This window comes from Sturnus vulgaris, chromosome 18, assembly GCF_052056855.1.
Source record: "Sturnus vulgaris isolate bStuVul1 chromosome 18, bStuVul1.hap1, whole genome shotgun sequence".
In the NCBI taxonomy this organism is placed as follows: Eukaryota; Metazoa; Chordata; class Aves; order Passeriformes; family Sturnidae; genus Sturnus; species Sturnus vulgaris.
In genome coordinates, this window is record NC_142260.1 from 4,494,763 (window position 1) to 4,521,100 (window position 26,338).

Sequence of the window (26,338 nt, forward strand, 5' to 3'; positions counted from 1 at the left end):
ACGCCTTACTGACCAAAACTGAGAAATTATAACAAGAAAAGCACCTTTTTATAAGCTACACACAAACTCAGGAACTACTCTGATAATTGAATCCAGGACTACATACGAGGGCTTAGCCAACTAGCACTTGAAAAAAATAAAATCTAATCACTGAACAGGAATTTATTCAAATGGAGTTTACCAGAAACAGACAGCTTTGTTATGCAGTATATGAGAGCGTTTGCATTTGGAATTACTGGGAAAAACTGTTGGTTTAAAATGATTCTTTAGTTTTTAAAGCCTGTTGGGTATTCTGTCCTTGCTCTCTTAAGGATTTGTACCTCCTTTCAGCTTTTTCCATCCTTGGGTTTAGTATGTCAGCCATGAAAGTCCTGACCAGCATAAGGCTCAGGACAAACTTCAGCAAATCTCTTCACACACATTTCTGTTTCAACAGTGATGCCTCACACTATTTTTTGGGCATTCATTGCCCAATACTTGAGGAAACTTGGTTTGCTCTGAAAACACCACTGGTGCAGTATCCAGAGTCACTGAAGTCAAGGTACAGAGGAGTGCTATCACTTTCTCCCTGAGCCAAAACCCCCTATACCCTGTGTGATTAATGAAAACTGGGTTTCTTTATGTGATTTTTTTTCTTGATAAATCCATACTGGCTGCCAGCTATTACCCTGCTATCTCCTCGGAAGTGGCTGCAAATAGATTACTTGCTTATTTGTTCCAGTTTCTTTCTGAGGATAGAAATTATTCTGACTGATCTGCAATTCCTTGAATTTCATTAGGCCCAGCTGACTTGAAAATATGCAACTTCTTAGCTAAGTCTCATTTCTGTTCCTGTTCTTTTCTTATTCTGGCCTGCATTCTCATCCCTTCATGCTCATGCTAATTGTCAGCCCACTGATCACACTTAATGAAGACCAGAGAAAAATCATTAAACACTTAGGAATTCTCAGTGTCATCTGTTAACTGTCTTCCAAAACCAGCAGTGAACAAATTCTTTCCTTTATCCTCCTCCTCAGTGCACTCATGAGGTATCCTTAGTGCCCTTTATATGTTCTTTGAAAATAACATCTCTTTTTGGGCCTTGGCCTTCCAATTTTGCTTCTACATGAATTTCTTTTCTCTTTGCCCTTTATAACTTGACCTAGTTTCCACCCTTCTGAGCAATCCTCCTGCAGTTTAAGCTCATTAAGGACCTCCTGATCTAACCAAGTTGGTCTCTTATTACACATTTTCTCTCTTTGGATTGTGCTCCTATCCCTCTACTACATTTTGAACCTCAAAGCACATTCAGGACACCAGGCAATACCTCCTGCCTTTTTCTTTTTTTCACCTATTCTTCCTAAGCAAGTTTTTCCTTTATAAACCAGCATTCTGCTCAAAGATCCTGACAGGCAATAGCAGGTTTGATTATGCACTGAAGCTTACATTAAACCAAATATAGTCCCCTTTAGGCCCCATGTTTTAAGCACCTGTACACAAAAAGCTAAATATATTCATCAGATAGCCAACTCTTTTTTATATCCCTTCTAAAACCCAAGAAGCAACATCTCTGTTTTACAACACACCTTTCAGTTTTTAGGCCCCCGCAGGGTTTTTTTTAACTGGGAACAAAACCTTCTCCCAAGCAACCAAGACTTTAAGCACAATATTTCTGTCATCATCTTTCATTTCCTTTCCTGAGAGGTCACTGCAAAGTTGCCTTTTCCCACAGCATGTTCCTGCTGTCACTTACACAGTCTCCAAATGCCAGTACCAGCAGCCATCTAAACCCATCCATCTACAAAAGTCACTTGTTTTTCTTTACTGAAGGACATTGTCCCATTACTATGTCCCACGTTCATTAAAATGCTGGCTTATTACCGTTTTAGTCCAGATCCTAGTTTAGTCCGTGTTGTCCTCACTTGTCCACGAACAGCAAGGCAGCGCTACACTGCTCTCTATCCCACTTAGGCTTCCCTGGCAACTTAATTACCAGCCAAATTTGCTCACCCACGAGAATGACAAGCCTGCTAAAACAGGTCTCCCCAGGAATTCTCTTGGTTTCCCTGTACAACAGCTGAACACATCCTGAGTCCTGTCAGCTACCACAAGAGTTTCACAGGTCCCTGTCACTGTGACAGGCAGCCAGCTGGTTATTTTAACAATGACAGCAACAGGTCAGGATCCTACTGTCCTTATTCCTGAAGAAGTTACATCCACCTTGGGCTATCAAAGCCTGCTATCCACTGAATTCCATACAGATACCACACTTAGTCCCATTTATGGGGCACCAGAAACAGTGCCTCAACTTGGAGGCAACTCCCCAAGGAACAGGAAAGAACTCTCTCCCTCCCTTACCTTCATAGGCTGGAGCTGCATCCTTGTGATCCTCGAAGGATCTACCACTGGCTTGGGGCGCCTCAGTGTGTCCAGAATATTCTGCCATTGAGGTGGCAGGCCCACAAATTTGCCCTCCTTTGGGTCAAATGAGGTGTGGACACGGTGCTCAAAGTTCTGCGGGGCCGAGATCTCCGGGCGTTTCTTCTTCTTCTTGCGGAACATGATGCCTGAAGGGGAGAAGGCAACACTGTCAGTGCCTGTCCACGCTGAAGTGCCCAAGCAGTAAAATCAGGTATCAATTCTACAAGTTAATTATGTCATATTGAGAACATTGTCCAGTGAAAAGCACTTTATCAGGAGTTGATCACCTGCTCTTACAGATGAGGAAACAGGCACCAAGAGAGCAATGATTTTGCCCATGGCCACCTTGCAGGTTCATGGCTCAGATGCGATTTCTGGTGGCTTCCTTTATTTCTACAAATTTACATTGCCTGATTAAACTATTTTTAAAGTAATTAATAGATACATATTTATATTTTACCTGTTTGTACCTACATTTGGCTTTGGAGTCCAGCCAGTTAGACAGCATTGATTCCACCACAAGCCTGAAATTTAAGGTGGCTATGAACAGGGCTCAGGTTGTCTTCTCACTGCTTACTCCAACTAAGTAATATCCACTTGGTTCCCATTTAAAGACAGCAGAGCTGTTGCCAAAGGAAGAACTGCCCGAGACTGACTCTGGATCTCGCTTTTCTTGCTTAGACAGAGGGCTCGGGAGGGAGAGAGAGGTGGGAGGTGGAAATCAAACTCTGTCAGCAGGTAGCTGAAGAAGCTAAAATTAAAAACTAAGATTCTTTTCCCTTGGGGGCTGAGAGAGACAGCTTGTGTGAACAGCCAGTGCAAGTGCAACAAGCCAGAAGCACCTAACACTGAAAATATACCCAAACACAGGAGACTTCAAAATCTGAATTAAGAATTTATAACCAAGAAAAGATACTTAGATAGAAAGCTAAGAGATTGGACCTTTCTGAAATCAGGAAAATATGAAGGAAAAGGAAGAACAAGAGTTCTGCATGCAGTAAAGAGGTGGGAAAGCTCAAAGACTGCAGTGGATTGACACAACCTCTTCACAAAAACCAGATAGGGAAGATAGGATAAGGAGATTTTCTATGGAGGCCCAGGTTTGTCACAGTGGGGAGTGGTGGGAGTGAGAGACAGGCATATATCAAAACAGGAATGGTCCCAACAGCATAAAAGGAAAAGCTTTCCTGTGACCAGGAGAGTCCAATATTGCAGCAGCCTGTCCAGACAGGCTGGGCAGGCTCCATCCTCAGGGGTTTGATCTCAAAGCCAAAGCCCTGACTAATCCAGCCTGACCCTCCAAGCTGACCCTGCCTTGAGCAGCAGGGTTAGGCTGCACCTCTCAAGGTCCCTTCTACCCTGAAATGTTAGACGACTCTATTCACTGCTTTGGGAAAAAGCTGCACAGGTTTTTTAAAGCAATTAACATCCACCAATAAATGAAAATAACATTTACGTGCTCTTCCATAGACAACGTTACTATGGGCACTTGCTTCTCACTAACACTTACAGCTATGAATGTCACCTCTTCCCTGATATCATGCTGAGGATTTTTGCCACTTAATCTTCAACTTTGTAGCAGTCACTCTTCCCCTGTACAGGACCTCAGCTTTCAGCTATTTGTACTGAATAAATATTTACAAGGGTCAGAGAGACAGACCACATAGAGAGATAACCCGCTGTGGTGTAGACATGAACACACTTCTAGAGGACACCAGTCTCCAAAATCACATCACAGTGAAATCTATGTCAAACATTTTCCAGATTGTCCCACTCTAAACTTGTTTAGGGAGCAAAGTGCAGCCATCAGCTGAACAATGACTCTGCTCCCTGGTGCTAGACTGGGGTCTTGAAAATCCAATACACAGCTGCTCCTAGTTTGGTTACCATGATCCTCCAGGCACAGTGACAGCAAGTGTTTGTATGGCAGAGAAGGACCTTTGCTCCAACTAACCCCCCAGTCATGCAATACATCCTTGGTGAAACATCACCTTCACACACACTGTCCATTGCAACAGCCTACTAAAGATACTGAACAGGTGAAAAAGAAAACAAAAGGTTAAGAAACAGAAAACAAAAATAAAACCACTTACAAAAGAGGCTGGAAGCAACTGCTCTGCCTAAAAGAGATTTTGCAGCCAGAATAGTCTTTGCTTAGAACAAGTTCCAATGAAAACCCAAATGCATTTTAATGGAGAGCTTATGAGAAGGGTGTCTGTGCTCCAGGTCTGTATTGCAGCTCCTCAAACACAGTGATTCATCTCTCAGGTCCCTTAGGTGCTGCTTATTAACTAATAATCAAGACTAAAGTCAGAGGGCAATTCTTTAAGGAAAGAAAAGTGCAGACAATCCCAGAAAGGAAAGATAGCTCATGGTGTTAGTAGTGCTCAAACCAACAGCTGGAGCTGCTGAGGAGCTTGAGAGCCTCCAAGGAAAGCAGGGAGTATCTCTGCAGGATTACAGCAAGAGGTTCAGTATCCGTGACTACATGTGAGTTATGACAGCTCCTTGATCCAATTTGACCCAACCACAGCAATCCCAGTGCTCTTACTATTTCAACCAGTACCTCTTCTTCTGCTCCTACCCTCTTAGCCTAGGTTCATAATGAGAGGATATCCAGGACATAGCAGACAGTCTCAAGGTTGCTCTTTTAAGTGCTTCATGTGGCAAAGGGTCCTGTAAAACAGGGTGTTACAAATGCCACAATCATTAGCACTTTGTAGCATCAGTGTTTTTCTGAACGCCAGGTATTTCCCCATAAGGAGAATGAGTCTGGCTTCAGTGCTTCAAAATGCAAAATTTTAAGGCCAGGTGATATTTTGGCCCCAACCAGAACAGTGGCTCTATTTCACCATCTCAGTTTGCAGAAGCATAAACACAACAGTATATTTGTATATTTACATAAAATCCCTATCCCTGACAATCAACACATTACATTGGGATCCCATAGCCAAAAACATGCTTCCAAAACCCAGAAAGGAGCACCTACTGAGTTCATGGTCAGTTTTAAGTGACTGGTTGGCATGGCCTGCATCTACCTTATTGGCTTAAAACAGACAGGTTAAAAACAACAAAATGTAATCAGCTCCAAATACAACACATCCCTGGGAATCCAAAGGCATTTATTTTATGTGGTCAACATCAACCCCTGATTATAAAGAGATCAGACAGGTGGTTTAAAGGTAAACTGCATTAGGATCAAATGAAATACATACACTAAAAATAGTTATTTGAAATCCAATGAATTCTAGTAATCTTGGTAGGTTTTGCATCTCATTGAGGAGGTCTGTATTTAACCAGTCTCCTTTCACTTTGTGGTTTTCATGCAAGAGCTATTTACTTGTATTTCCAATACCCAGCTAAAGAATGTTTATTGTTAAATAAAACACATAAAACCAGGCCTTTTCTAAGTCAGTGAGAAATTCATAAGAACATTTTATGCATATAAGATTTTATAAATCAAGCCAAACCTGTATTTAAACATAGACAGCACCCCTTTAATATAACAGCACAAATACTGTGACACTGATTTTATAATAATCTACTAGACTTTAGTCTTTCATTTAGTGCTGACAACTGTACTATAAGAAATGTTACAAACATAAATAATAAAAGTCACTACCACAAGACAAAAGCAGTCGGAGATTGAAATTCTCTCAGCGATCCATTCCTGCTGCCTGGGAAACCACGTTAGGTTTTTCAACTCCAGATATAGCTGTTCCTAGATGATACAGTTCCAAAAGCTGTCACATCTGCCAGTGAGCACGAGAAAAAATCCCACAGCCAGCAGATCCAGAGCAGGGGGAGGGATCAACTGGGAAGGAGGGGCAAGAAGAGAGAGGGGTCAGCCTCAGATGAGAGGAAGGGGTGGGAAGATTAAGGATGGAAGGGGAATGAGAGTTAGTAAGGAAGAGAGGAATGGGTGGGAGACAGACAACCCGAGGAGGAGGGCACAGAAAAGAAGCAACATCACCCGGAGGAAAAAAAAAAAAAAAAAAAAAAAGAAGTAGATAAATGTTATCAGGACTGGCTCGTTCCAGCGCCCAGACAAAGGCAGCAGCGTGCATTGCCTTTTCACCCGACCTGCCTCCACCCTGCTCACGTCCAGCCACACGTTCCGCTAGGACACCGCGCCGTACGGAGCCGTGCTCATACCCTCCCTCACTCACACATGCACTTGATGATAGCACGGCAGCACAGAGCTACTTCAGTCTCACTTGTGCAGTTTCCAGTTAAAAATAAGCTCTCCCTCCCCCTCCTTGCTGCAGCACTGAACTCGCTCATCAGCTCATTGCGTCGCTATCGCAGATCTGGACGCAGCTCCCTACATTCCTCCTGCCCCGGACGAGAGATAACACTTGGTCCCTGGGCTCAAGAAAGCCATTCCCATCGTTTCCAAGTCCTCCCACAGCTGATCTGCCAAACTGCTCTGGCCAGCTCCAAGAGGAGAGGGAGAGAAGGAGAACTCTTCCTACAGGACCTGAGGAACTGCAATATGCAGATTGAGTTTGCAGTAGGAAGATGAAGATGCGAGAGAACCCGCCAATTAAAAGGAAAAATGTATTTCCATACTCTGCTACTCAGGTCACTGTCATGTGCTGCATTTGAAATGGATTACAGGTTAACTAGGCTATTATCCATGCACATCATATGCATGTGTTCACACAAATGTCTATGTGAATATGCACACATGGAATTTCACTGCATCCCATACCTTCTAAAATACTCATGTTTGCCTTCCTGAGGTTTCCAACACTCTTGTAATATATAACAATCCATAAACGATCATAGCAGTTTGCAAACAAAGAGAAATTACAGGTTAGGTCCCTGAAGAGCTGACAAACCCAAATGTGACTTCACACAGCAAGGAATGGTAACAAGGGTCAGTGAAAGGGAAAAAGAAAAGCAAAACGGTCCAAAATCTGAAACGGGATCTAAGAGCACTGCCCTGACACCTTCCATATTTGTCTGCAATTCTAGTTTTAGAAATACTGCTTGAAGTACTTTTTTTCCTCCTAAAGGAAGAGTGAATATTTCCTTGCTGTGTTATCCCTTTCCTCATTTCAAGTCCTTTCCTTCTATTCCTTTTTCCCTCACCAGCCCCCCATGGCAAAGCTGCATGTTGGAGCAAAGCAACAGCACAGCAAACTGATGTAATGCTCTAAATCCTGCCCAAACACACACGAGAGCACAGATTAATGTTACATTAGAAATAAGCTTAGGAAGAGACATATTTGTTATATTGGTGGGTTTATTTCTGAGGAATGAGAAGAACAGCTCAACTGGCTTGACATTTTTTACCGTGCCTCCACTGACGGCCTCGGTACTGCCTCACTCTCCCCTGCTCCATTTTCTTGCTCATAAATTAGAACTAAAACCTAAAACCCAGTGAACGCCTATTTGCTCAGCTTGTTTGGGACGCTGCTGGGTTGCATACTTTTAGATGTGTTTTAGCTATGCTATATCAAATTCATTCTGGGACATATATAAAAGCACTTGCAAAGAAAAGACCTCTTGAACTTTCCAAAACCAGCACAGGCATGTCCTAAATGCTAATGAACTTTATCCCTTGACAAATAACAAACTCTTCCATTATTTACAGTCCCCTAGAAATCTCAGCTGAAGTCACCATCTCATTGTGTCTGTCTCTGAAGTCAGGCCCCACCCTCTAGAGGTTTCATCTAAACAGACGAAAGGTGAGGAAAGGGAATTATTATCTTCATTTGCAGATGAGACAGAAAAAAATTACTAGCCCTGTTTCTTCCCACCTACGTCTAGATTAGCAGATCTACAACATCGTCCAGGTATGTCTCCTGGCTGCTTTTTAACTTTATATCAAGGCCAGATCCAGGCCCAACACACCCTGGCTTCCACTGAGAGAAAACATGAGTGCAGGGTCCCTGTGGAGGCCGAGACACACTCTGCCCACAGGTTTGATCTGGACATCAGCAGGGAGGTCCAGAAGACTTGACAGAACCCAGCAGCACAGACAGAAATCACACCCAAACCTCAAGTGCAGTCAAATGCCTTCATTACAAGACCAGTCTTTCCCACCTGGGCTCAGTGTGTGAGAGGGTACAGCCACCAAATGCTGCTGCAGCACCAGGGAAGGCAGCTCACTCATCGTGTTCTTGGCACGCAGAGCCAGCAGGACGTGTGCTGCAGGTCACCAGGCTGACACCAAAGCCACAACAACTCTGACCCTTTTCCTCCACCTTTTACATGATTCATGTGGCTTGTGTCCTTTTCTGGCTATACCAAACCATGCTGTGCTGCACCTCTGACACTCACCTCACACCTACACCCCACCCTCATCTCTGTCCAAAGAGCAGCTACATTGTTCCACATGGATCTCCTGACATTATTTTGCTCTGAAGGCTGCATCAGGGTTAAAAACAAGTTGCTGTATTTTGCTGTTAATCCAAAGCACCACAAAGCTTCAAGACAGGGCTTGACAGATTCAGGTCTTCACTCTCCTCTGTCTTGTGTGACAGATCCATTCAAAATCAGCATAAAAGTAGTATCGAGATTAGAATAAGAACATTTAAGGTCCTGTCTCCAAAAATTCACATGAATAACAATATCTTACATATCAGACGAGAGGTTACATTGGGACAAGCCAAGGGGCCACATCTGGCATGTGGGGTCACATGGCAGGGGAAGGAGCCAAGGCACTGGGCTGCAACACTGGGCGCCACATCCTGCGGCTCCATGTGAGCCCTGGAACCTCAGCGTGCTCCTGCACGGCTCGCAGATCCAGCTGCCTCTGGCACGCAGGGTTATGAGAGGAAAGCTGCAGCTCTGTGCTGCAAATGGGCACAGCACAGATTTTACTGTGTGCAGGAAGAGTCACACACTCAGGGAGAGCAGGGTTGAATTCTCACAGGCAGACCTGTCCCAGCAGAGGCAGTGGTGACCACCATCCTGGATCACCATCCTCACTCCAGCAGCACGGCAAAGGGCTGACAGAGACACTCCAGCAATTCCCCAGATCGCCCAAGTATAGAGATGCAAGAGTTAAACTTCCTTCCAGCCAACACTAAACAATCTCAGTCCCTAGTTATGCTCATCATGTTCTCCCAAAGAGAGATACAAATATATTTAATTGCTGTCAGCAGCCTGCAAGGCAGTTTCCTTGTGTTATCCCCACAGGATAACTGATGGGAAAACTGCAACCCAGGCAGTGCGCCCCAAAACACGGAGGGACAAATTTGCTTAAACCCCACAACCTGCCTGACTCTCAGTGCCTTCCTGCTCACTGCTGCCAACACTGAGATGCAAATTTAAATCACAACAGACAAGTCTTCTCCCAGGGAATATCAGTTATCCTGCTCTGTGTGCCACAGCCGTGAGTGTTCACACAGCCCTCTGTACATTAAAACCTGAGGTGCACTCTTAACACGAGATAAATGACTACTATTGGCTACAGCAATATTCTGTTCATCAATTAATTGCAAAATAATCTAATTACTAACACTACAAGTTAAATGGCTGAGCTCTAGGGCAAGTGTAATTTCCTAAGACATTTTTGAGGGGAATAGATTTCAACTTTTAGTCTATGGGCACCGTCCATTCCCACTGTACTCTTTTGCCAGACAAATGGAAGGTCAGTCTCAGAACAACAGTATCATTGCTAAGACTGAATTAGTCCTCGAACCACATGGTAATCCTGCAGCTTTAGAAACCATAACGAGGAATTAAGAACAAGACCTGTAGCAGTCAAGTGCTGATTTTTATGCTCCATTGCACTAAGTCTATGCCATTATAACTCAAAGTCAGCGAGAATAGAGCAGGAGCAGCATTGGTGCCACAGACAAGAAAGCCACTCCCCAGTCCAGAACCTCCCCTGAGGAGGTGTCAGAGTTTCCTGTGCTCTCTGCAGCCCTCAGTGCTGAGCAGCACAACTCCTGGTGAGCCTTCAGGTGCTCCTGCTCACTTGTGTCCTGTCCAGGTACAAAGCTCATGTGCTGCTCTGAATGGGATAAAACTTTGTGAGTACCCAAAAAACCCTCCAGTGCAATACAGAGCTCAAAGCCTGGCTGTGGGATTTTGCTTGCAGTTGGGCTAAGCTAGTCCAAGCTGCTTTAAGCAATTTTGTTTAAAGCAATTTACACAAATATTTAGCTCTTTTCTCTGCTTGTGAATTTCCCTAAGCACATTACAGAAGTAGGTTAAAAAGAGCTCTTTTTTTCTGATTGGAGGCAGGACAGACAAACTTTAAAGAATTCTCCTTAATTAATTTCATTCTCCTTGGGAATGAAAACCATTTTGTGACCAAGCGAGTGTTGTTTCTCACTTTGCAATCCTTGGCAGCAGGACCCAGGGTGGCCTTCCCAGGTACATCCATAGTCACACTCATCTAGTCAGAAACAACCCCCTGTGCATGGAGCAGGCTTTCCATCTAGGAGCACAGTTACTAATCCAGCAAGCTATTTGCTGATAGCTCTTCCCACAATTTGATAAGCTTTGCTTCTAGATTCATAAATCATTGTTCACACAGCATGCAGGATGTACGTACCATGGCAGCACTGAATGTTAAAAGCAATATAAAGCTTCATCACACCACCAGGAATGAGACTTTTCCATGGGACCAGGCTGGAGAGAGAGGCAGTTTCCCTTCCCCAGCAGCTGTGCTAGAGGCTGACTCAGGTTGTACCCAAACAGAGAATTCAGAAAAGCAGACAGAGGAGGCAAAGGTCTCTTACTCTCTGTACATCCCCCAGCCTCACCTGAGAGCTCACACTCACCAGACACAAATTGCTCTTCTGTTTTTTCAGTGCTCTGTTCCCAAATACATTAAAGCATTAATGTCCTGGCAAAGAAGAAAGCAAATATTAACAGACAGGACTGTTTTCGGTCACTGTAAATACCTGCCTGTATGCACTGGTTACCTGACAAAAATAATTAAGTACAAATGCCCAATAAAATCAATAAATAGGACGGGATTAGGCAGCTTTCAGCCAGCCAAAACACACACACCCAGCCCCACATGAGTACTCCAGCATAGCTTCAGGAAGTGTTTTGAAAGGATCCTGGCCAGCACAGCCACCAGAAGGTTGGGAATACACACAGGAAGGGTTTAACTAGACCTCTGTGTAAGGTATGGTGAGGGTCCTTGCAGATACAAGATACTTAAGAGCAGATATTGCTCTGTCTCCTGTAGAGGCGATGAGCGTGCATGTTCCTGACATGCTGCCTGCTCTCTCAAGCATCATCCAGAGTAATTTTTAACCCCTTCTTCACCCAAGGTTTTAAGAGCATCTCCCTGCAAGATTCAACAAGGCATTTTCCCTCCACATTCCCCATCCTCTTGCATGTCAGTTGGCTGAACCGCCAGACCTCAGCCCCACATGTTGTCCCATCTCATAGACCCTGGAAAGTAAAAACCACAAGATCTTACTCGCAGTCCTGCTGCAACAATGCCGGTGGTGGACAGTTCCAAGGGAGAGAAGAAAGAAGGGTCTGGAGGTAAACTCTCCCACTGTCATGCAGCAAAGCCGATTGGAGGACGGTGTTGCTGGGCTATAGGAGTAAAGATGAAGCAAACTCCTTCCCAAAGGAATCCAGCTCCCAGTTTTTCTTCCCTTCCAGAAGCATCCCTTGAGAGAAAAAATTGTATGACCTCCCGAACTACTACTCCACTCTCACTTCACCCCAGGCTGGCACTGCCAACACACGTGTGATCATTACGCTAATCCTTGGCAATGGCACAACTCTGCTCCGAAGGGAAGGGGTTAAGCCGAGGCAGCACTGCCACTGGGAAGCGGAGACTTAGTTTAAACTGACAAACCCAGTCCTCCGTAAACACAGGGAACAAATCCCACGAAACAGCGGCCATTAGGACGGTTGTTCTGGCTTTAAAGCAAGCAAGCAAATCAATGTTGATCCCCAAATCTGCGGGAGGGCGCTTACCCCTGACTCCTCATTGCTCCGCGACCAGGAGTGAAGTGAGAATGCTCCGCCACCGGAATCCGCTGACACGTCGATAAACTTGAGAGAGAAAGACGGCAGGAGAAAGCGGGAGAAGAAAAAGGGGTGGAGGCAAGTCTGACATGTTTGTACAGTGCCTGATTCACCTAAGCTGCCGAGTTTGATTTCAGGGTGTGGTAGCAGATGGGACACAGGAGCGCTCAGCGTGGAGAAGCTTCAGATTCCTGTTCCACGGAAAACGACAGATGCCAACAGCAGAGCCTCTTGGGACCATCTCTCCTCACCGTCTCCTCTCTTGGTCCCTAGAGGAGATGAGAGAGAAAGAGCTCAGACAGAGTCACACCTGGGCACCCTAGTGTGCCGGGTCTCAGACAAGAAGCTTGGGGAGATCGTCTCCCATTCCCCTCCGCCCTTTTTCACACCCCACTTCACTGTGACTTATTAAAGTTCCACTTGTCAGCTCTTCTCTCTCGGCTCCACAGCCTCGGGGCCGGGAGCTGCTGAAGCTTCTAACCAACCCGACATCTCCGCCTGTGTCGCCTGGCTGCAGATTTCAGGACCTGCCACCAGACCCTTGTCATTCCAGGAAGGAAAGCTTTGATTGCTTACTTTATGGCTCGCTGTAGAAAAATTCACCCCATTTATTTGCATTGCAGATGAGCAGCACATGACCTGGCGCTTTTACTTTTCCCCTGTCCTCGCCATGAGTCAGTGCTGCCAGGTCTGGAGTCTAGGATCACCCTCTAATCCAGTTGCGCTGCCTGTGCCTCAGGGTTTACTGGCTCCTGGAAACAGACTTTCCACAAGCAGCAGAACACCAGCTCCGGCAATGCCGGCTGGGCTTAGTGACTGGGCCATCATCAGAGGACACTTTGGGGATTTCAGCCTGGAGCAGAGTTCATGGCAGCAAACCCATCAGCTGCCCTTAGTCCATTGCAAACAAAGAGGATTCTTGGCCTCTCCAAACCAGTGACAATGCTGGCTTAATCCTCAGATATTTTTAGGTCCAAAGAACAGAGATATAAACTATAAAAACCCACCCTTGTGACTTTTTAGGGTTTTTTTTTATAACATTGGTTTTGTTGAGCCAACCTTAAATGAGTGACATGCTACAAATAATCATTAGGTGGTCATTATTGCTGGGAGAGGCTTGTCTCAAAGAGATGGGCCAGCCCAGTGACCTTTTAGCCATGTTCTCCCATTTTCCTCCCTACCTATTCATTCCAACTAAAAGAGCTGCAGTATCTTTGTACAGCCACCAGAGTCTCAGCTGTAGTTGGAATTCACAAGCTCCACAGTATTATAATGGAGAAGGAACCAAGATTCATGGAAAAACCAAGGTTCATAGAGAGAACCATTTGGAGCTGATGGTCTGAGATTCCTAATCCTCATTTCCCAACTCGCTAGCTAAGTTGTGGAAAGCTGCTTCCTGAACATGCAGTCAACTGCTTCTACATTACACTGCAGGTCCCTGCCTGCCACAGTGACCCAGGTTTCCTGCCTGTTCCCTCCCCAGGGTATAGGAAATAGAGCTAGCCAGGTTCCTTTCTGTCTGAGACAGGCCCCATACACAGATGTAATCAAAAGAAGGAAAGTCCCCTTTAATAGTAAAAAATCATAGTAAATAACAAAGGGAGACAGCATTCTTTCTCAAAGCACTGGAACTCACAGGGCAGAGCAGCGTGGTGGAGGATCAGGGATGAGGAAGCAGAGTGTAAACCTGGTAGGTGTGGATGGCAAACCATCCCTGTCATCTGTGCACCTGGGCTTTGCTGCTGTGCCAGGCAGTGAGGAGTCATCTGCACAACCATGGCGTGGGGAGAGTCACACACAAATGGCTTCAACCATCTACAAGGAGTCATCCAGCCTTGGAGCTGGGTCCACATTTGCATGAGTATTGTACTTCCTGGGTTACATGCTAGCACAGTCTTCTAGAACAAGACTTGCAGTCATTATAAATGGCAGAGCCTGATTTTACTCGTCAAGACACAAGCTTAGATGAAATCAAGGCAGTTAGGAGCCAGAGTGAACCTCTGCTGCCTACAATCTTAATGAAAAATTAGGACACTTTCCAGTCTTTATATTCACAAGTTTGGTCCCAGCAGTCCTGCACACTTTGAAGAAAAATTTCCCAGTAAAAGCGACACGTCTCTAATTTTCCCCTTCAGCAACTATCCCTTCATTACACGTTTTTTGCTGCTCCTTGCCTGCCCACTGCTCCCTTCTTACCTAGAGAATTGCACAAGACAATATAAATAATTATACTGGCACATTTATATAAACACGCAATACACGCCCCGCTCCTCCTACAGCTGCTCTGTGCTGCTCGCTCAGGTCCCGTCGGTCTCCGGGACAGCCATTCCTGGCAGCAACAAGTGCTGCAGGGTACGTTGACTAAACGTCTGCTTTGCAGCCTGCCTGATTTATCTTCCCAGCAAAGGTCATTCCATATTCCATGTCCCCTCCCCAGACACAAAGCAAAGCAAATTTTAGATCCAAAGTGCTGATCTCATCTCGTTCCTTACCCTGCCCAGCCACATTGCTGTGCTAGGAGAGCTCCAGGATCTCATATCCTGCACTGCTGCTGCAATGGGTTCCATTTAATCACCACTGGAGGAGGATTTTGTGATGAAAATCCCACTATTAAATGTTTTCCTATTCCAGTAGGCAAGACTGGGGACTTTTAACTTAAAAAATAAAAGGTCAGCGACACCCAGGCCAACTGTACCATATGCAATGTCTGTTTTCTACCTCAGTCAGGAGAAACATACCTCCTACCTGTCTGAAGCTGGTGGGAATTGGGCAAACTGCTAAGGAAAATGGATCGTTATTCAACAGCACTTCCAGGAAAAGCCTAATACCAAGGCACAGGAAATCTGATACATTTAGGAAATCCCAGTAAGAACTACAGCAATTCCACCTATGGAGCCAGGCTGTGGCTCAGGACCAGACTTTCCATCAAGTCTTCTCTGTGCTCAGGGATCAGGTAGGAAGCAGAAATGCTCTTCCACACTGAATGCCTTCCTTCTCTTTCATGATTCTGTAAATCTGGAGAAGCTGGCCAGGGAAGTGAAAGAATACACCAAATGATTGGGATAAAGGGGTCACTAGGAGAAAAGTGTGTTGCAAATTTGCACATCAGCATCAACCGGTGGGAGGAAGCACAAGATAGGAATCAAGTCTGGGAGTCTCATAATGAACACATGACGTGAAGCCAGGACTGGAGATAAGGAGGGAGCAATCCAGAGGCAGTTTCACTTTAAATAAGTGCTTACAGTTTAGCCATCTTTATTGAAGGCTAGCCCATCTGGAGGTGGACAGAACATTCCATCCAGGAGACCATTACCTGGATAGCCAGGTACAGTGTTTGGGTTATCCTCCTGCTTACTATGCATTGCTGCCATTATCCAGGTAGTGTCCTGAGACACCAGCAGGACAAAGCCCTGCTTGCACTCCAGCTGCATGAGCTCACCCAGTGTTTCTATCCAAGGTTTACAGTCTAAACCAGGAGAGGCTTTTTTCTGATTCAAAACAAAAGACAAATGCGTGAGAGCTGAAGAACTGGAAGTTCATCGAGCAAGTCCATTGCCTCTGCCAGAGCTTTAGGTGCTATTGAAGATCTGGACACATCCCCACACTCCTATCTGGCAGGGCCATGGGGGGTTCAGAGTCCCTCTTTACCCTATGCCAAACAATGCAGACCAGGGCCCATGGAAGAAGGGAATTTGTCCTGCTTCAGGCTCGCATTGGGTTACAGCCAGGTTGTCCTGGGACAAACAACTCCTGTGGTGGAGCAAAGCACAGCCAGCAAGGAAACAGCACAAGGACCTGTGAATTCTGCCAGACTGAGAATTCCAGAAGAAAGAAACCCAGGATCGTTAAGGCCAGACCACTAAGATCAAGTCCAACCTTTGACCCATCACCACCTTGTTAACTAGACCAGAGCACTGAGTGCCACATCCAGTCCTTCCTTGAAGGCCTCCAAGGATGGTGACTCCACCACTGCCCTGGTGCAGTGCCCCTGTGCCTGACAACTGTTTCAGCAAAAAAAGCAGGCTAAGCTTAGAGAGAGTAAGAAAATATTAGACTCTGAAAATTTTAACTCCCACTTTGATGAGAAATTGGAGGTAAAGCTCAAGAAGATCACCTGAACGCAGCACATGCTATTTTGCTACTGGTTAAATTCCTGTGGCTTGGTAGACGTTCACTGCAGATAATATCGATACTGCTTGGAACACAGCCACCTCACACTTCTTCCAGATCCTTTACTTGCAAAAATTCACAGACTTATTTGGTTATAATAGAAGTAACATCACAGTCCACCACACAAGCTCGTGCCATCCTCTACAAAAGGTGCATCTTCTGCTTCCCACAAAAGTCACGATGATCAGTCCTGCAATGGCGACATCACAGCAGAAAGCCAACATTGCCTACAGATTCCCAGGTCACCTTGGGAAAGGCATTCTGCACGCTGGTAAAATGACTGTGACAATGCTCAACTCCCCCAGAACAGAGGCGGATTAATCTGTTGTTTTTCCAAGCATGCTGCGATCCTTAAGGATGCTATAGAAATGCAGATTGAAATCCCTCACTGGCACCAGAGGAATACAGACCGCAGCCTCTGTTCTGAATAACTAGGTCAGTCAGCTATCGCTGAAGTATTAGCCAGAATCCAGTGAATTCCTAGTGGCTAAAATAACGGCTGCAGAAGTCTAACACCATTTGCTGTCATTAGTCACTGTACCTCTGGGTACATTCAAACCCAACTCTCAAGAGCTTAGAATAATTTGAGGGTTGGAGCCTATGCTTGTCAAAATCCAGGCACGTGCCTCCGTGCAGCACAGGTTTCCCATCCCACTTGCAGCCTTGTAGAGGCAGGGAACAACTGTCCTAGCAGCCTTACCCTGAAAGCATTCAGCCCAGGAAAAGCAGGAAGATGCACTGCTAATCCCGTGTCAGGGAACGGGCGTCACCTCCCAGCAGCAGCTTCCCTACGGCAAGTATAGGAGAGGGCTTTGACCTACGGTGGCGAGCGGGTGACATTTTGAGGGGGGAGGCTGATAAGAGGCAGAGCAGCTATTCCTCTCTGTGGAAGAAAAGAGGGGAAGGACAGACAATTGCAATGTGAACAAGTATCCAAAATTTATTTCAACCCCTTCTAGATGCTGAGGCTGGATCAAGCATTTGGTTTCCTCTCCCTGGAAATAGGAGGCAGTTGAAGGGTTAAACCTGGTTTGGGCTTTTTTGGTTGCTTTTTTTTTTTTTTTAACTATTATTTAATTTATTTTTCAAGCTCTGGTTGTTTCAGGAGCCTAGCCTACAGTTCAGCCACACAAAGTCATGCCACAACACAGCAGCCACAACCTGCAATGCAGGAACTGGACCTTCTTGTTCTGCCACTGAGAGCAGCATGTCACAATACTATACCCTCAGTTTCCCTTATCTCCACAAGCAGTGAATCCTCTGGAGTCCACAGGAGGGGTTGCAAAGGATTAAATTATTATAATCCCAACTTAGAGATTTATTGATATAGCAGAGAAAAATGGTAGCTGAGACATCCTTGTCTTGCATTCTAACTGCTACAACAAAGGAACAAGATAATTCCTACCTCCCCTAAGAGTGAGTTTTGGTCTTTCCTGATGGTAGTTACAGAAGTGTCTTGCTGTCTTTATCCTCAGCAATCTCTTCCAGCCTTCATTTAGGCTGGAATTTTTAATAGCCTGAATACTGAAGGAGGCGCTGGTTGTTCTGAGGTATCAGTTTCAGCACAACACAGACTAGCAGGCAAACACTAAAGTTCCAAGTACCACTTGTCTCCGTCAAAAACAAGTTTCCAAACTACCCAAAGTATCTGTGCAACTACTTAGGCTGCCAGATTCCACAATAAGGAACTAAAGCATGCACACAGTCAGGCAATGCACGTTAGAGAGGACTGGAACACACCGGCTGTCTCTGGTACTGTAGGAACATTTTTTCTATCACAGCCCTACCCTAGGATTAAGGGAGGCCAAACTGAGCACAGTCACAGCCTACCTGAGCACACGGACCTGCTGGCACTTGGCAGAGAGAATGCCTGTCCTTTGGAAGGAGTCTAGATCCTGCTGGCTGCTGAGAGAGGGAAGCCATGGTGGAACAACTCAACCAGAATCCTCTTCAACCTGACATCAGAAACTAGTCCACTGATATACACATATGTGTTTGTGTAGATATATAATGATTAAAGAAAATCTCCATCATCCTTAAAGAAGGGCAACACAAGACATAGCCATTTGAGCTGTAAATAAGAAGCAACGTTTCCTAATCTGTACATTTAAAGATTCTGAGGCTAGCATTGTAAAAATAACTGAAAAACTTCAATTAATCTTCTACTTAATCACCATTCCTCAAACTACTAATTTAAAAAAATCATTTTCTTGTTCATGTGCTCCGTTGCCAAATAAATTATATAAATAAATGAATTTTAAAAATACATTCCTATACAAAGATATTAACTAGTTAATTTCCGCATGTGACCTTCAGAAATAAAAAAAAAAAGGCTTCTTAATACTTAAAATGACCATTTTCTTATTTAGTTCTTCAGAATTTTAGTGAAAACTGAAAGCCTGGGTAACAGTTGTGCCCAAAGATGTCCTACAGAAATACTTGAGTATTTATCTCAAAGAAAGACTATTCCTTCATTTTCTTCTTCCCACAGGTAGCAATCTCAGTCTAAGCACAGCCACAGACCACTGACAGTGATCCCAGATCACAGCTTAGGAGTAACCAGAAAATTCAGGTGAGCCCAAGTTCTAAGAGACTCTTAAAAACATATCTTTAAATGAATAAAACGTATTCCTTAAATAAGTTATTGGCTCAGCTTTATGGCACCCAGGCTGCTGTTTTGAGATTCTTTGGGGAACATATTTAGAACTTGGAAAAGAATACAGAAGCCCAAAGAGCTTTGCAAATTTCTGGTTTGGGAGCAGGCAGAATTAGTATTTTCTTCCCTCTAACACCAAGCAGTATTCTATAAGAAAGAGGCAGAAATCAGGAGATTTTCTCAGCAGCAGTCACAGACAGGAGCATTTTGTCTACCAACAGTCTCATGCTTGATGAGGTGCCACAAGATTCTAAGCTATTTGTGCCATCAGTTAACACATTAAGGTTTCTAATGAAATAAACACAAGCAGGTATTTTTCCTTTTAGGGCCCGATTATTCCATCCCAGTGCTAGGTTTGCAGTCTGACTTCCCCCCTTTCCCTGCACACGCAGGAGCTCTGATGGCTGCAGATTGTGAGTGTCCCCAAAGTGAACAGCTTGCTGCAGCATGACCAGCTCAGAGACCACTTGCCCAGAGAGACTTCTTCCCAAAGTTAGCTGTAACATCTGTTCTTCAGATGCAATCCAAAATCCCTTGAAACCAGAGCTTTTTCACTGACTTCCACAAGTGCTGGAAAGATCCTCATTCTAAGCTGGATGTCACAGGAAAGAAGTTAATTTCTAGCATTATTGTATGCGGTGATGTACTTTCTTGGCCAAGGCCCAAAGTACTCATTATGAAGTGTAACACCCTGCTTAATTCTTCCAGAAGCCAATCATAAGGCTACTATGAATTTTAATGAGCACTGAATCAAGACCCAGATGGTTTTTTAAGCCAAATTATCCTGTTCTTGGTTATTTTAAGATCTATGTAGTGCCTTCTGGCCACTACCTGTTAACTCCTCTGTTCCTGGCCCAGATTAAGAACAGACTTCCACTCTTCTTCTTCCCCTCTAAGCACAGCTCTCCAGCTGTGCTGTGAAGACCCTCAGCTCCTTCTGTGCCTTGGAAAGTCACAGATTTAGAAGACTCAAAGGTTGACGCAGGTGGGGTAAAAAGGTTCCCACAACACTTGGCAGGGAAGAAAGTAAAAAAACTAGAAGGCAATCAATAAGGCAATACTGACCCTGCAAGGCAGTCCTATTTAACCAGTTCTCAGGGACAAACAACTGAGCTCAGAGCCATCAAGTTGACATGATGGGTTTATGGAGTCACTGTCTCTGCTGAAGTTGCTGAGTACATTTGCTTTCTAGTTTGCAGTGCCATGTTTCATTTTAACAACTGCACCATCTTGTCTATGCCATATCAGCAGGCCACCTGCCCCTGGCCAGGGGATGCTGCTGCAGTGCCTTGGCTGGGTCTACACAAAAAATGACGTTGCTCAAAGCCACAGTTTGGCTACATTGATTCTTTAGAGCAGGTTACAAGTTACCTTCCACATCTACCACAAGCCACTATCACCTCACTCTTTCCTTTGACTAAACTTCGGGGTTCTGGGGGGGGAGCTGCAAGTTGGTTTCACAGATGGGGTAAGAAAGGAAGAAGAATACAAAAGGAAAAAGTTTCTACTACCAGCTTTCCTGGTTCCAAAGTATCCAGGATCTTCTCCCACTGCAACCACAGTTGCAGAGGCAGTCCAGCATCCCAATGCCTCTGTTCTTCATTAAATCCCCTTTATATACTCACAGAAAACACAGAATAGTTTTAGTTGGAAGAGACCTTAAACCCTTAAGCCTTCCAATCCCCTTCCATGGGCAGGAAACCTTCCAGTAGACCAGGCTCTTCCAAGCCCCATCCAGCTTAACTTGTATGGGTTTTTTCTTTTTGTATTCTGGGATTATTTCCACCCCTTTAACCACCTCCTCTACCCCCCCAACCTTATCTGGTAAACAGATGGATGTCACAGAAATGGAAAGTATGAAATGGAAGGAGTAACCAAAACTGGAATGCAGCATTATGCAAGGCAGCTATGGAGAAGAAACTATGTTATGTCACTGGCTGTTACTCAGTCAAGAGTGGTTAATGAGTTCTTGCTATTTAATCATCTCTCCAGAATGGGCATCACAGCTTGAGGAATGCAGATAGAGCTCTAAGATGATGGAAAATGAGGAGTGGGAGGGAAATAAGGAAGCAAAAGCTAGTTTAATGTCCTTTCTTGCCTTCAGATGCATGATACATGGCACAGTTGTCCTAAGTCTGAAATACTTATTTTTAATTCACTGAAAACACCCTGACTAAGCAGCAGGAATGCAAGTGACACACAGAACTCACCATCATTTTGCTAAAGCAGAGAAGAAGCTTGGTCCCTGTGCTGGGATTGCAAAGTCCAGCAAGAACATCCAGCTCAGGAACTCAGACAGCTCTGCCTTTGGAAGCAGCCCGAGGAGCACAGCTTTAATCAGCACTGGTCCCTTTTCACTTGAACCTCATTTGAACTTCTTAGCAGTGAAAAATCATTCTGCCCTGTTCCTATTCCTCTGAGCAATTGCACACAGGCCCCCTCTTATTACTACATTAGTGTAATTTTGTCTCCAACATTCCCCCCGAGAGGAATTACTCATGTCCTGCTATTATTTATTTTACTACTAAGAGCCTGGGTTTTAGGAGTAGTTTTAATTAAATACCAATCCTCCACCTCCTCAATTAGGATCACCTTTATCTAGGTTGCTGTGCTTTGCATTCTCCAGCAGCAACACTTTTTTTCTCTTATGTATCCCTCCTTCCATGGTTCTCTCTGGAACTCAAGAAGGCCCCCCTCTACCACCAAATCATATCAGTCAAAATGCAAGGTTTTACCAGATGTAAAGAACCATCCCATGGAAGATATCCTGATGTTTCTGTCTGGTTATGCAGAATTCCAGTTTAAAATGATGCCAAGTGGCACTGCCAAAAGCAGCAGCTTCCATAGCCCCCCAAAGCCACAGGCTGCTATGCTGGCCTTTCCACCAGTCCACAGCATGTGACCACTACCATCGCTTTCCAATTTCTCTGCTCCTCTGGGGCCTTGCTTGCACTTCCCTTGCTCCCCCCTACCCTCTCATGTTGTGGTTTTCTTTGGCAGTTTGAAGTGCAGCATGGCCACCCCCGGGTAAACACCTCTTCAAAGTTCTTTGCCATCCCTGGATAATGAATCTGATCACAATGTATTCCAGACTTGGGTACACAGGATTCTTGGAAGCTGCTCTAGATTAATGATTTAAGAGTTATTCATTCATGCTCTCAAAGTGATAGAGGCAGAACTGATGACTCCTGACTGGGAAGTTGGCAGAAATATCCTCAGCTATTTCTACGGAGTGGAATCAAGCTGCAGCAACTACATCCAAGTGCATGAGCTGATCCAGCGCCTGGCAGCGCCAGCTGCAGAGACAGCACAACGTTACACAACCCCTGCTGGCACCAAGGCCCTCCTGGCCACCAGCCCCTGCCCCAACACTGGACACAAGTGCCCTTCTCCAGGCAAACTCCCCCAGGCACCCTGCAGCCTGCCCAGAGCTCCATTTTCCTCCAGGCACTGCTCAGTTCCCACCTTCGCTAGGGAAGAGGCAACAAAGTATTTTGATTTCACTCTTCACAGACTTGACAAGGCTTTTTTTTTCCAAAAGTTTACTGACTACAGTTACTTCCCTAACCAGAAGATGGTTTTGTTTTTTGAGCACGTATTATTCCTATTCCAAGAGCAAAATGGAGCTGCATTCAAGTATTAGCACCACTAGCATGCAGAGAAAGTGCAGATGTTCTGCCTGCACTTCCAGGCTCAGCAAGTGCCTTCCCTCCACAGCTCCAGCAGCTCTGCCAAATCCATGCTCTGCTGTACTCCCACCAAGGACTGTAATTTATACCCATAATCTAAGCACACATTTCTCAGGCTGGAGGGTTCCCAGCTAGGAATAGTTTTGGTATAAGGAAGGGATGCTGATGATAAACATTTTTTAGGTGTTACCAGTTTTTTTTCAGAGCCATCTCTGTACATGCAAGGTATTTTTTCCCTACCTTTAATAGGCTTTTCCTGCAGCTAGGACAAGCTCTCTACTACTTTCTGACCTCTCAACTAATAGTTTTCAGAAGCAATGAACTGGTTGTTCAGGTGTCATTCAAATTTTAAAATAAGAAAAAAATCTCCTTGCTCTTGGTTTCAACAGCACTTCTTCAAACTATGGCAATTAAAAACATTTAAGTGCAAGTTCCCAACCATCTTCATTTTGCCTCCTACAGAACACCAAATAATCTAGCAATGTTGAAAACCACTAATAAACCATAAGCTGATGTCTATTTACTAAATTTTACTTTCATTCACCTACTGTTCTTCCAATACTCATTCTACTACTTAAATATATGTTTTAGAGGTACAGTCCATGGCATTTATTCACCACTACAACACAGGTAGTGTTAAAAGCACCACAGGCACAAGGCAATGTTAAAGACATTCTCCCTCACCCATTTTTATGGCTTCAGACCTCAGAAAATTAGCTCTTATTGGCTGATTTTTCAGCCTAAAAAGGGAGTACCAGAGACATAATACATTTATCTGAGTTCTACAGTCTGGGAAGGTAACAATAATGCAGAAGTCATTTCAGTTTCAGAATTCACAATACTGAACCTTGTTGCCCCATCTACCTCCCACAAAAGCAAGCTTACCTTGAAAAAAGATCCCCAAGAAATACTTTTGGAGTGAATTCAGTCCCTTTCTTCCTTCGGACTGCAGGTTGCTGCTTGTCTTAAACACGGGAAACATCCCTTGCTTCAGGCAAAAATTCTCAGCAATTTAGTCTTAAAGCTTCTGCAGAAAACTCCTCATGCACATGCAACCCCCCCCAGCTCCAGCTGCTTCCTCAGCAGCACTGCCCCGTGCCAGGTGCTGGGCAGCGATCCCAGTGCTCCCACCCCTGTTCCCGGCAGGCAGTACAGGTGGTAGCACAACTCAGGGAAGGTGAAACAGCCTCACAATCATCAATTCCATTGAAACCTCGCAGTTGCAGCTGAGGCGATCTTATTGCAGACACATAGCCCTGTCAGGATGCTGGGATGCAGTGAGTCAATGTTTTCTGGGACCTTTTTTTATCGTGGGCTGATGCTGTGAGCTCAGCAAAGAGGATGGCACAGTGCCTTGAGTGGCATTTTGCACAAAAGGCAAGAGCAAGATACTAATCAAGATTCTAGTGTGTAGAGATTCCATGCATTTTCCCCTCAACCAAGCCTAGAAATCACAGGCTTAGCATCACATTGGGGTGGGGAGAGAGCTACAGACATAACGGAGCCTTACGCTTCCAGAATCTCTGATTAAAGACTCATGCCCTGTAAACTGCAGGCCACAAATAGAGTGTTATTCCATCACACACTTCCTTCTCTATGTGGGGAGCATTGCCACATCCTTTTGTGGATGTCAGGACTCTGGGCATTGTGCTGGTATTTCATAACTTGACTGGGACCCATGTCATGCAATTTCAAAAAAAATGTAAAAGCTAATACAAAGTCGACACTTCTGCAGGCTAGGTTTCAGCAACAGTTCTCTTGGCACTCTGAGAAGGAAGGTAAACTGTTCTATGGCTTCAGACTTCATAGGGATGTAAATGAGGACAGATTTATTAAGCTGATTGAAACAGCTCATACTGGCTGAAACTCTGCAGCTGTAACCATTATATTCCTGATCCTTGAGTCCCAAATGCAACCCAGCAGAATCCAATGCTGTAATCAAGACAGCAAGTGCCATGGCTTCTCCCCAGTGCAGTTGGTTTAGAAATCAACACCAGCAGGGCTGCCAGGGAGGCAATTAGGTATTTTCCATAGGTATCCTGATAAAGAAGCCAGTTATTTACACCTTCCTGGCACATCAGCTACTTTAGTATTTCCTACACAACATTTAGAAAAGAGAAGCACCGTTTTTGTTTTTTTTTTCCTCCCAGATAAAGGTGTTGTATCCAAGAGCTAATTCATTTTTCTTGCTCTTGGAGCTGGCTTCTATTTCCTCACCTGGATAACCACAAGCACATTTTTGTGAATATTAGGCAACAAGAAAGCCTGCTGCTAATTCTTCCTCATCAGAGCCTGGGGAAAAATCTGAGCTGTTGGGTGAAAGCTAAAAAAAACAAACAGAATAGATGGGAGGGGGAAGAGGAGTGAGAAATAATTCAGGAGTGAGTCAGCCATGCTCCTGCTTAGTCACCTGTAGTTCTGCTCTCCAGACACACTGGAGATAGAGAATAAGATTCCTGCCTTCCAACCTACCTCCTCCTGACAAGGACTTGGAAAAAGAGATAGGGCAGAGTTTGGGGAACCAGCCACTGGAGAGATAGATGCTTATTTGCCAGAGTAACAGAGCTGCCAGTAGCTTTGTTTGTTTCTCACCTCCTTCTGTTGCCCCTGCACTATTTTGCAGTTAAATCATCTTGATTCAACCTGTTCATCTGCTGGTCTGAGTTCCTCTGATGTTGCCCTGCAGTTTTAACATCGTAGGGGGTTGCCATGGAGAAAAGGGTGATGTCATTGACACCAAAAGCACCGAACTTACAAATACAACAGGAACCGAGCTATTTATAAGAGCTGCTTTCTCTTCCTCCACTCTTTGCTGGGGTGGGTGGGAGCAAAGGCAGCAGCTCCATTCTTGATGTTTCTGTCAACAAGTCTCAGAAATGAATTTTCTTGTCAGAAAATATCCCAAACCTGTGAAATTACTGAATGCTGTCAGCTTTCGGACTTCATTCATTAGAGCTAGATTTATCATTCCAGCTCCCCACTGGGTTTGAGGTTAAATAACACTCATGCTTGTAGAGTAACTTCTACCCTGAAAATCTCTGCAGCATTACTGAAATACAACCACTTCTGGAAGGAAAGACAAGTCACAAAAAAGAGGGGACAGAGACACAGGTTTATGTAAATGCTTCATACTGCTAATGACCACTCAGTAATAACTCATGGAATCACAGAACAGCCTGAGCTGGAAGGGACCCCTGAGGATCCTGTGACTATTGCTTGGCCTTGGCTGTGTGGGATGCCATTGTGCATCAACACAACTCTCACAGAATGAAGGTTTAGTGCGTGAAAAAATTGCAAAACACAGAGGAGAGAAAAGGGAAGATCAAAAACTTAGAGAGGAAGAAAAATAATAATTTTAGAATGCATTTGGAATAAGAGGGTGGTTTAAGAACAGGACGAGCTGTAGCCAGTTCAGTTCACATACAGGTAAAGTACTAATCCAGGTTAGCTGTTTAGGAGT

At 44.7% G+C, this 26,338-nt stretch overlaps 1 protein-coding gene across 4 annotated transcripts in view; it reads right to left on the reverse strand.

Moving 5' to 3' along the window:
• The window catches only part of PAK6 (p21 (RAC1) activated kinase 6), a 38,185-nt gene extending 14,013 nt beyond the window's left edge, over positions 1–24,172 (reverse strand). The window contains exons 1-4 of one of the 4 annotated variants that reach the window (XM_088175502.1): positions 23,764–24,172; positions 12,313–12,632; positions 11,801–11,999; positions 2,338–2,546 (exon numbers count right to left, since the gene is read on the reverse strand). In XM_088175502.1, the coding sequence (XP_088031628.1) occupies positions 2,338–2,546; positions 11,801–11,888 (297 nt within the window). In that variant the 5' untranslated portion in view covers positions 11,889–11,999; positions 12,313–12,632; positions 23,764–24,172. Of the gene's footprint in view, positions 1–2,337; positions 2,547–6,022; positions 6,215–6,483; positions 6,583–11,147; positions 11,213–11,800; positions 12,000–12,312; positions 12,633–23,763 lie in introns of those variants that run through there. The other 3 variants (XM_014878847.2, XM_014878849.2, XM_014878850.2) reach the window with 3 other exon arrangements.
• Positions 24,173–26,338: the final 2,166 nt, after the last annotated feature.